Source organism: Prenolepis imparis, unplaced genomic scaffold (genome assembly GCF_030444845.1).
Source record: "Prenolepis imparis isolate NDT839.2.m4 unplaced genomic scaffold, iyPreImpa1.0 SCAF_12, whole genome shotgun sequence".
Lineage (NCBI taxonomy): Eukaryota > Metazoa > Arthropoda > Insecta > Hymenoptera > Formicidae > Prenolepis > Prenolepis imparis.
Genome location: NW_028141170.1, coordinates 6,827,540 through 6,839,907, shown reverse-complemented (window position 1 = coordinate 6,839,907; position 12,368 = coordinate 6,827,540). Strand labels below are relative to the sequence as shown.

The 12,368-nt window shown below is 38.0% G+C and overlaps 2 protein-coding genes across 3 annotated transcripts in view; one reads left to right on the top strand and one right to left on the bottom strand.

Moving 5' to 3' along the window:
• Positions 1-1,732, bottom strand: part of Tll (nuclear receptor subfamily 2 group E member tailless) — a 116,150-nt gene extending 114,418 nt beyond the window's left edge. Inside the window, exons 1-2 of the mRNA XM_083051818.1 lie at positions 1,684-1,732; positions 1,527-1,570 (exon numbers count right to left, since the gene is read on the bottom strand). The gene's annotated coding sequence lies outside the window, so the exon portion shown is untranslated. The remainder of the gene's footprint in view (positions 1-1,526; positions 1,571-1,683) is intronic.
• Positions 1,733-6,682: 4,950 nt separating this feature from the next.
• Positions 6,683-11,574, top strand: LOC145943813 (uncharacterized). Of its 2 annotated transcripts, none has more exons than XM_083051653.1 (3): positions 6,683-6,781; positions 7,308-7,487; positions 8,232-11,574. In XM_083051653.1, exons 1-3 carry the CDS (start codon positions 6,761-6,763, stop codon positions 10,044-10,046), a joined length of 2,016 nt encoding a protein of 671 aa, XP_082907779.1. In that variant the 5' UTR covers positions 6,683-6,760; the 3' UTR covers positions 10,047-11,574. The 2 variants fall into 2 exon arrangements, with proteins under 2 accessions (XP_082907779.1, XP_082907778.1); XM_083051652.1 differs by having other exon boundaries at positions 8,097-11,574.
• The last annotated feature ends 794 nt before the right edge of the window (positions 11,575-12,368 follow it).

Below are 12,368 nucleotides of genomic sequence, written 5' to 3'. Positions count from 1 at the left end.
AAGGCAGCTTCGTCGTACACTATGTACATAAACGTGTCGTTACGTCACGAACGAGCGGCTACACGTTATCCACCTGCGGCGTTTTCTCCGCTCCGATTATAAACCACGTGCCGTCGTGAAATCGCAATCGGCGCTCATAAATCCAGACGAGATTGTTAACGCGCGTCAATATCCCGCAAGTGATTCTCGATTAAAAAAAAAATGTTTAAGTGCATGAGTTACAAAAATCGAGATTTTGATTGCATTTTTTTGTTCAAAAATGCTTTCATTATTCCACGTCATTCTATCTAACTTGTCTTTTTAAAGGATTGTTCCCGGAAAGGTTAAATGAATTTCAGATTAGGTTGTATCTCTTTTATATATTATATATATAATTTATACTCGTCACCTTGCATATCTAATCAACATCGATATGCATAATGTATGATGTTAGTTTCACTTGAATGGTAATCTTAATGAAATGTCAATTTTACTGCAAAGCATTTCAAACTGCAAGATTTGCGTTTCGTTGCATGCTTTCGTAATGTCGTTAATGATAAATGTAAAACTTTTATGGCAATTTGAATATATAATATTAAATCGCACAACGAAATTGATACTTTAATAAAGGATATCCATTATCCGGCGTATATACTCGATTTTGCGAGTAAAAGTGATTTAAGGATTATAAGCGCCTAAGTGAAAGTCATTCATTGAAAATGAAAGGGTCGAGCAAAGTGTTAAATTAAACCACGCCAGACTTTATACATGTGCGTGATTGACTGTAGCTAAATATGTTATCTAATTTGTGAAGCATTCGGGCGATGGATATAATCACGAAGGTAAATTGGATCGATGATTTATTTTCAACATTGCATCGACAAGATGTATCATGCTCTATTAAATGACTCGTAGAATAGCTAAACTTTCCATTGCAAAATCCACGTAATTATATCGGAAAACAAAAACGTTTAGAATATCCTAAATCGCGAAATATACTTTCCTATACTTTTATATAGATATATTAATATGTAATTAAGTACAAATGAATAACTTTATATAATAATATTGAAAACAAATATTGATATTTTTTTTATTCATGCTGAGATCTCTTTAAACTGCGAGATATTTAACCTTGAGCTCAATGTCAGTGAATCGTAATAATATAGATTACGGTTTATTTATCGTTTTGTGGTTAACAGCCGCAGATTGTTAGCGAAAGTTTCACTGCTGCTTTCTAAACAGCTGTTCTGTTGCCGGTAGAAGATGATCGAGACAATTGCTATACTACTGTTTAATAAATGACTACGTTATCTCTACAAGCATATGCAACCTCTGTGTTTTATGAAAATTCATAAGCCATTCTACGCAACTACGTAAATACCCAAGGAGAACAAATAAGTCAAAATGATGTCAATTTGATGTCATATTGATCAAATTTGGATCAAATTTATGTCCAAATTTGGTCAATATGACGTCAAATTGACATCATTTTGACTTATTTGTTTTCCTTGGGTAGTACTCTACTTAATATTTTTCTCACTCACCGATACCTGCAACAGCAGAGTTGTAGTAGACACAGCACGTTGATCTGAAAACAAAATGTTCAAATTATGTATTATATATATATATGTGTGTGTCGAATATCTCATAAACAGCTTTTAAAAAAATACAGTTTAGAAAAAAATGTTTTATTTTGCATACCTTACAGTTGCCCCGCTGTCGCCCGATGCCTCCCCGAGCCTCCTCCTCCTCTCTTAGTCGACCGTCATTGCTTCTTCGTAGCACTCCCGACACGCGAAACTTTACACGATATTCTCGACGCGCGACACTTTACACGGCACTCCCGACACGACGCGTGAATCGCACTGTGTACCGCAACGCTATCTGTAACAAATAAAATACATACATATTAGAATAATCTTATTATTTCGCATTATAACATACACAATATAAATATGTAAACTAGAATTAACGATAAATATATCCACGGATCGCAACACATTTGCGCGCGCGACAACAGATTAAGTTGGGTTATGTTGGCAAGAGATTTTGCATCGAATTTTTCGCGAAATATGCGTTTCGAACAATTGCGCCTACATATTAACGGTGAAATTATGATATGCGATTGATAAATATTACAATACAAAGGTTAGAAATTGTTTCTAACGATTATGCTTACTAATTAATCACAGCGGGATGAAGGTCGAACTGCCTGATACTCGCGGCTCGCGGCGTTTCGGTAATGGCCGCTATTCTACAAACATCGGCAACTTCACTCTAATGGCGCGCGCGCGATACGATATACATGACTTAATATTAATAATATTAATTAATTAAAACTCGAAGGAGATTCGTTCGAAAAGATATAGCTTTAGAAAGAAAAAATATTAATCGACAATAAGATATTATAACGTATTATTTACAACATATTACTATTTTATAACTTTTACCGTATTATTATTTTAAAATTTAATTAGCAAATTATAATATACACAATATAAATATAAATATGTAAGCTAGAATATTTAATTAGCAAATTTTCGCTTTATTAATATTTCTTGATAGAAATCAACTGATTAATTTGCTAATTAATTTTTAAAATAATAATATGTTATAAAAATTAAAATAATGTTTTAAATAATATGTTATAATACTTTAAATTCGATTAATATTTTTGACAGTTATCAGCTGACTTCTGTCAAAAAATATTAATCTCAGATAAGGCATTATAACATATATTATTTACAACATATTACTATTTTAAATTTTATTACCTATTATTATTTTAAAATTTAATTAGCAAATTAGCGCTTTATTAATATTTTTTGACATACACCAGCTGATAAAAGCGTTAATTTGCTAATTAAGTTTTAAAATATTATTATAAAAATTAAAATAATAATATGTTTTAATTAAAATTTTATAATGGATTAATATTTTTTGACAGTTATCAGCTGATTTCTGTATCATTCTTTTTAACAAAAAATCGAAGAATGGAGCGCGCACTTGTGTTGTTCCAGTAAACAAAAAGAGATGTGTATCGCGCAACGGAGTTTCTCGATAAAAAAAATACAAATTTTAAATTTTATTTTTTATTCTTTAAGATTAAATAATTGCACGATTTTTAGAAATTAAAATGTTATTAAAAAGATTATATAATTAAAATTTATCATTAATATCTGTTTTATGAAAACATTGTTTAAAATTTTTCTGATGACTTTTATTATAAAATTATATTAACGAAAATATTTATACATATTTTATATATATCTTTTAAAAATGAATATATCGTTTTATATAAAAATTTACTAAAAAAATTAATATTATACTTTAGAGATAAATTCTCCTAATAGTTATCCAATACAGAATAATATATAGTCATTTCAAACGTGTAATAGATTGGACAGGTGGATGTGTCATTAGCGAGTGTCAACGCAATTCAATCAGGCGGAATGGCAAAACGGAGATACAGGATAGCACTTTATGTGCGCAACATCCTCTACATGATAAATGTCAGAAGGATGTGACAATCATTTCGTTTTGCCACTCTCGCGGCGGATATAAATACGTAAAAATTGACATAACGGTGACGTTTATATCACTTATTGTTAGATGCGCTAAGTGCCTGACGTGACGCTTTTAGCTCGCGAGAGAACCAGCACAAAAATGACAAAGATTGCGGCGCAATCTCCTCTGAAGTAATCTAATTACAATAATTTCGCTTCGCTTTCATTATATACGCGAAAACAGTTCCTCATGCTTGCGTCCGCAGAAAGACGAACAATATGATCGTTAACGGCGATAATATTAATATACCTCATATCTCTGAAGAATCTGTCGTAATTATGTTATATGATATCTCCCATTACTTAGCATGTAACCCAACATCAATATATAATCATACCATTTACATAGTAGCGAAAACAATTTCTAATTAAATTTGCAATCCAAGTTTTCTCAAGATATGTATTGCACTTTTTAAATTATAAATTGCGCCACTATTAATCAAAGTATTGATCCTAGAAATTTGATACAAGAAAAATGTTATACATTTTTTTATTCTTTATTTCGAAGTTTTCATTTATTTTAAATTATATATGCACACATATTTAACGGAAATTGTATTTTATGATTCGATATGTAATCAATCATGTAAAAAAAATGCTTAGTGCTTCTTACTTCTACATTACAGCGTAGTTCCTGATGCATTTTATCACGCCGTACAATGCCGTACGGAAGACAGTATATATACGAGGCGTTGCACGTCACGACATCAATGAGTCAGTACCGACACGTAAGAACTAGTTCATTACAAATGATAAAATATGCATTTAGGATGAGAAAACAGTTTGCAATGACTTAGTACTCCTTCGGCTATATAGAAGTAATGAGTCTACAAATTATAAAAGAACGTGATGATTCGCACGCATGATAAAATAATTAAAATCGATTCTCAGAAATACATATGTTTCTTTACGCCATCCCGTTGATGCTGTAATTAGTATTTCTCTATTATAGAAATGCAAATAATAGGATTTAAGATTAAAGTATTTTACTAATTAAATATGAAAGGAAAAAATGATTCATAAATTTGTAGAATCTTCAATGATTTAAAAATATAAATTCATCATTTGCATTTTATATATATTACTCACATCCTAATATTTATATCATGTATCTTAATATTGATAGCGAATTATTCTTATTAAAGTGCATTTCGCAATATCTATTCGCGGTACGTTTCGGCATATTCATATTACAATTACACATTACATAATAAGAAATGGCATGATTTCAGTGAATTTTCAGCATTGTTGGTAGCCGAAAACGAAGTACGAATCTGTGGTTTCCACGACCATAATGTGAGACCTTTCGTATGTAACGAAGTGGGCGTGTCAGTCGAAATATTACTGAGGTAATGTGTAACTGGTGATTGCGATACAATTAACTCTGTACCCACCGCTTACTTCCGAAGAAATTCTATCGCGCAATTGTTTATAGTTATTTTAAAATGCGCCTATAAAAAATAGATTAAAAAATTATAATAGATTGTTTTCAGATTTTAAATATACATTTCAATCGTATTAATTAAAATGCTTATGCTTGCAGTCTTAAATTTAACCAACTAAATTAAACAAATTTAACTATTACGTTAAAAAAAAAGAACCATTAATAATAGTTTCTGATGTACTAGAAAAGTTGATTTTTCCTTAGCAAAAATTTACCAGGAAGCCTAATTAACGTTATACAACGTTATACAATGAAAACTGCAGTGTTTTGGTGAATTAAGCCTCAAAAGCGTAAATAAATAACAAGATCTGAATTTTCGTTCAATTTCAAACGCATTTTGCTGAGAAATTCAGTTTGAGACTCGACTATCAAGCTATTACGACTATTACGTTAATCCCGCGATTAATAATGACGAAATCGCTTCTAACAAACATGTAAAAAACATCTTAGGTAATATTTTATTAATTAAAAACGCTGAGTGGATAAATGCGTTATAAGAAGACATCGCCTACGAGTCTGTCAAGCAATTAGTAGAGAAAGTACGAATAGCTCCCGACGCATCCCGTACGCTTTTCCCGGATATCCTGCATATTTTATTACTTAGATTTCAATGGACCCATCGACTGCGTTCGCGCTCGTGCAAACCCTATATGGGGCCCCGAGGAGAAATAACAATCCTTCGCAGAAAGGAAACGGCGCGACGCGAGGCAAGATGGACAACCGATACGTCTACGAACACACACGGGGCATATCAAGGTGGCATCAAAAAAGTGAATACGAAACGCGGAGGAAATTGCATGATGTAATAATTGTCCTGTGGGAGTGCCTAGAGTGGAGCGAATACCACAATACCGTGGTGTTGCACACTCTCTATGGGAACTATTGTTACAGATTTTACAGTCTACTACTGTGTGGTAGTTGTTGCCCGCACGTCAACTCCCACGTGGCTTTCACTCTGATGTCCCCGCGAAACCGAACTTCTTCGCATGTGTCCCATTCCGTCAGGGCGGCATCGCGCTCGTTTCCTCCTCCACAGGCGATGGCGTTTCCGCTCCTTTGCGCCGTCATTATCGGCGGCACTTTCTTTCTACGCTCTTATGTACGAGGCGTGTGACTTTTCAGACCTCTAACAGAGTATGTGACAAACTCGAGCCTTAGTCGCGCAAGCGAGAAAAATGTGTAATTTACTTGTAGAGCAAAGAACTTCGTAACATCGCCAGTTTATGTCAGTGTGAAACTGACAACTTGCGTATATTTTAGTGGGAAAGAAGAAACATTTTTATGTAATAACAAAATTGGAGCAACGTGAAATATAAAATTTAAAAATGCTAATTAAGCTAAATCAGCTGATTTGCTTAATAAAGACAAAAAAGCAACTACTTTTCGACTTTTTTAATTCACGTAGCAATCGATCATATCCAATGACATATTTCTCGTCTTTAAAATGATCTCGTCTTGATGCAATTCCGCGTGACAAGAGAGAACGCGTAATCGAGATGAGTAAACACAACCGCGGCAGCTTTATTGTCATGTATTTTCTGCCGAAGCGCGCGATGTCTCCCGTTTTTTGCTGCCGCCGTCCAAGAAAGAGTTCTGTCATTTCGTATTCCAGCGTCATAATGAATGTTTAGGGGTCATCAAGGTTGAGAGTGGCGGCGCGGAGCAACGCGCCGTGGAAGGGGCGGTGGTTGCCTATTGTGTCACCCTATATATAACGGCACCCGACACCCCACGCGGTATTAAGAACATTCACCGCATCCGCGGTAACATGGTTTCCAGTTCCAGCAAGGTATATTCACCGTGCATTATACCGAGCGGGCGCGAGTGCGCGGATACACGTTTATTGTGTACGCGAGGCGATCGATTTCAATCGCCGTGAATTTAAATCGATCTCTCACTCGATCTCTGATTGTTCCGGCGATTTTTCGCGAAACCGATATTGGGAAAGTGTTCGTGGGAAAGTGCGCGCTTCGGCGAACGGTTGCACGTTTCGCGTTTGACGTTTCGCCTGTATAATACATGGTCAAGATTTATTCCGAACCTTAGGCGATGCATTAGAATATTACGGCGAAAAAATGCCGTGGAGTGACATGTGCATCGTTATGTGGATATGTAAACACGCGTATTAAGGAAGTATTTTACGTGAACGAATGTATTAAAAAGATTCCTATATCGCGCAAAAATTTGAGTTTGACGTTTCGAAATTCGTATATTCGATATTTTAGTAAAATTTTCTTCCGCATTCTCGTGATAACGCGTCGCATCTATTTTCGCATTCTTTTCTCACGGTGAAAAATCACATTTTTGCTTTTAAGATGACGCCATGGCTGATGGCATTCTTCTGCCTAGCGACAGCCAGCTGTTCCAACGTCACGGACCAGCAAACGTCGGAAACTCAGCACGATCATCAAGTGGCGATCTTGAAGCAGATCAGAAAAGTGAATGAAGATGGATCTTATACGTATGGTTACGAAGCCGGCGATGGATCATTCAAGGTAATTATGTGCGTGATTACTTCAGCGCGTCAATGTCGACCGCGCCTATCGACTTTTTCTTAAGAAATCGTATCGCGTGAAGTTCCCACAGTATTGAACACTAATTATTCATGGAGATCTTTTTTTCCCCCTTTCTGATTACGTTTAATAACAATTGCTGTGCTGTGCAAGCAATGCCAAAGACTATAATTAATGTCACATCAATGTCAATAGCAATTTATTAAATAGTCGCGTTAAAATTTCTAATTTTACATTATAAATTTATATATCTTTTACATTATAAATTTATATATAGATCTTGTTATATAATGTATTGTCAATTTAGATATTTCCATCTATAAAAAATAGATATAGAAATATGATGTTCCTTGAAAAATAGATTATAGCTTAACTTTTGAAATATGTGATTTAGGTAATCTTTAATAATTACATAATTATCTAGTGTAATATGAGATAACTTATTATATATAATTTATCTTGCTTTTATGATTATATCTCGGTTATGTGTATTAATAATGCAAATTTTAATTTATTCATCCAAGATGCGGATACTTGAAATTGCGCTTACTTTCGCGAAAATTTGAACGGCAAACACTTATACTTTGTCAGGTCGAGAGTCGCGATGTTCTGGGCAACGTTAAAGGCACGTTCGGCTTCGTCGACGCCGACGGCGAGATAAAGAGAGTCTCGTATTCCTCGTCGAACGGGACGGGCTTTAAAGCAACCACCATGTCGCCATTGCAGGAACACGTGTCAGTCGTGCAGAGCATGCCGCGTGTCAATCGTACATTAGCTACTTCTACGAAGAAGCCGAGCATCGTGTACGCCACGACGACGACGGAGGGCTCGACCAAGTCGTCGGTTGTACAGTCGATTCCTCGAACGAGGAAGACGACCACCAGTACCACCACGACGACCACAACAAGCACCACTACAGAAGCTCCAAAAACGATACTCGGACATTACTTGAAAGGTACGTTGAAGAACAGGCCGCGTTTTATCATCAACGGCCAGCAAAGACCGATCGTGATAGAGGAAGGCACCGACGAAGATTCGCAGATCAATCGACCTAGTACAGACGACAAAAGCGGGGTCTACAGAAGAATTATTTTCGCCAAGCGACCGATTGAGCACAGTCTGCCACCGATATCCGAGGACTTCGTGGAGAAGGAAGACGAAGGCAAGATTACAACCGGGAACAGTCTGAGGAGACAACTTCAGGACGAGACCAGCAAATCGACTTCCGCGGACAATAATGACGATCATTCCGACGTTTACGGCGGTTCCTTGTCCACGACGCGACCTCTGTTCACCACGTCCGCCTCGCCGCGAGTCATCCAGAGAGTTTCCAGCACCTCGCGCCCGGATCGACCGAAGATCTTCGTCAATCGAGAGAATCTAGGAGCGGCCGGTCGATTCGACAACCCGAAATACGAAGATTCTCGAATCTACGAGACGGAGACGACGAAGCCTATTCAGGAGGAGCGCACGCCTACACCGCAGATCCTGCTTCGCACCTCGACTGCTCGAGTACCCGCAGAAAACCGGGAATACGTCAGACAGACCACGGAGCCTGTCTTCGTGAGACAGCAGCCCGAGCAATATCTGCGAGAATTGCCGTCTAGATTACTCGTACAGTCTCAACAGGGCAACCTCGAGGAGGACGGTGTCTACAGAGCGATACCGATCGGCAGATTCTTGTTCCGGCCGCCTTCCAACCAGCAGCCACCGATCTACTCGACCACGACGGACGCCAATGTTCACTATCTGACGGAGAACCCCGCGCCCGAGGACCAGGCTCGAATCGCGATGAACGAGAATTACGTGCGCGCGCGTCCCGTGATGCGACCGCTGATCTATTCGGAAACTGAACAGAGACGGCCCGCGCTTCTGCGACCGATTCCGGGTCCGATTCATCCCGACGAAAGAGATTATCAGGCGACCACGCCAGAGTATCCTTACAGACCCGGTGCGCTGGCGTTGCCGCCGGAACCGCCGAATCCGATCACGCCTCCTCTGAGTCGACGAGACTTCCAGACGTTGCTGAGGAGGCTGCTGGTGAGCCAGTACGGCGTGCAAGCTCTGTCCTATCCAAAGAGTTATCTCGAGGACGCCCTGTACGATCAACAGCCCTATCCATCGTATCCGGCGGGTTATCAGGCGCCGCTTCCGAGACCAGAATTAGCGTATGATCAGCAGGCGCAATATGGCGAACGCGTGCCTCTAAGACGTCCGCTGTTCCCTCGTGCTCTGAATCCGGCCTATCATTACGACGATTATCACGACGGCAGATACTCCAAGAGAGTATACAGGCAGAAATTCTACGCGCAAGACGTAACCGAGGACGGCAACGAGATTCTCCCGGCAGACATCAGAGAAGCCTTGCTGCTGAGAATGGTGAATCTGGCGATCAATGCTGAACGATCGCCGATGATGCCGACGACCATGATGTCCACCACAACGCCGACGTCGAGGTACAGAAAGACGGGTCCGGTCAGGAGTGTGCAGATCATCACGGACGACGACGAGGAGGAAAAGGAGATGAGAAAAAAGATATAACGACAACGAGTAGCGTAGAAATAGTTAGGAATTCCGTCTGCGAAGAATTAGTCGTTGCAGGTAAAAAAAAAAGAAAAAAAATACGAGATAAATTATTGTAGAGTTTTAACTAGTTTTGTTACAATTTTTTTATAAGACGAGACAAACTTAATCAAGGTCAACGAGCAACCGTAAGTATGCTCTCTCTTACAGCAATCTTTAAATACTACTTACTCTTGCTAGGCATTACTAAATATCCTGGAAAGGTTTCGCGAATTCTCACGGTAAGCATATTTAAGCATGACGAAGCGGTTTACATTATTAACGGTAGAGATTTTTTTTTCGGTTGTAGGAAACGAACGGATATGTCCATCCGCGTGTAAAGACCAATATCGCACACGCAACAGGCACATTTGTATCGTTAATGAATCGGATCGGTTTCATTTCACCGAAAGGGAAATCGTTGCCGAGAGATTTTCTGCACGATAGCTTCCTCTATAATGTTCGCCGAAACGCATATTTATTTTTACTGAAATCGATGCATCAGCGTATGTATATGTATGTTTGATTAAGAAATTTATTGTGAGATTGAATTTTTTTCTCACATATATATCATTTTCTCGTATACTTATTTCTCTTTTAGCTTATTGCCTAATTTTATCGCGAAATTTCATTTCTCACACGTTGCTGATTTGCGTGCAAAATTATATTATTTAATAACAAAGGAAGAACAATAGAATGACGAAATTGATAAATGCAAACTACCTCCGAGATTGTAATTTACACTGCTATAATGAAAATGTAAACATTGCAACATAAGTTTGTTGACATTATACGTTTACATTAATTCAATCACAAAACGAGACAAAAATATATCGACCGGTAAATCGCTCTGATGCGTCGCAACCTAAGTAGATTAATTATAACAAAAATCTCACGATTAAAACGTAGGAACAGCATCTGCGAAAGCGTTATTAGCTCCTAAGACATATCTAGCGTATTCACTACTTACTGACTGTAAATACGGCATTACGTAAGAGAGACTAGTGTGATATATACGCATCGCGAAATAAAGAAAGAGTCAGAGAGATGGTAGACGAGGAGTTGTGTGAGAACTCATTTCATAAGTCCCTGAGAGTCGGCGTTAACCGGGAAAGAATAGTAAAGTAACGCGTCTACTGTCGGTAATTAGCGTCGCAGATTGCGACACTCTTGTGCCCCGGTCGGAACAACAAAGTTGCACAGTCGCGGGCAAATATAGATATAAACACAGTGGGCGGGGATCATGGGATCTCGGCGCGTGGTTTCCATGCATTCGGGAGTGTCCGCGTGTTGTCCGCGGGCAAATTCTTCGTTCGCAAAAGCGTTACGTATGACACGACACGAATATCTCACGCGTATCAGAAAGCCGTGAAGCGGAACAATCCGGCATATGTTCGATTTGTTCATTTGACGGAAAAAGCGAGTAAATGTGAGGAGATAAACATTAAAGAGATAAATTTTATTAATACATATAGCACGATGAATTAATTCATCGATTAAAGTAATCATCGTGCGAATATCACGAATAATTCATTTTAATCATTATTAAGATAATTAATAAATTCATTTTAATAATTTTATTAAATATTTTATTTTAATAATTTTCAAATGCAAGTATCATAAATAATTTTATCGATATTGCATCTTAGGACAAAAAAAATCCAGATAAATTTATTCCAAGTTTATTCTTGAAGTTTCGCTTAAAAATATATTTTTGCAAAAATATATGCGCGTTCTAATTATTAATAAATAATAAAATCAAACATGTCTGAATAATTGTAGAGCCAATATTATATGTTGCAGTTGCGGGACATGTTCGAGAATGTAATTAAACGAGTTTCGCGTAACAAGTGAAACAAACGAGTGCAAAAAAATAAAGCGCAAAGTACGTATATACATATATCTGAATTCACGGTGAATGGCAGGTCATTTTCCGCGGTTACCTAAATAGCGGTTTCGATTTTTCCACGCGTGCGCCGGATATGCACGCGTGCATGTGAAAGGCTCCACGTTCGTCGTTAGAACGCGAGGACACTCGTTGAAACGGACAGTGATCTTACACACGTCTTCCGGTATTCGGTGCATGCCGTTTAGATACAGTGGCGTAGGCGCGGTCTCTTAAACGATAGGATCAAAACGATCGCGATAAGAACAAACCGCCAGCAAAACTATCTAATTAGAGCGCGATCGTCGCATCCGCGTCGGCTTTTCTCTCGCTCTTTCTCCGGAGAGATAGAAAGCCGGGGGGCTTACACGATGTCTCGCAGAACAGAACAGAACGTGCGCGTAATGCATGCATTT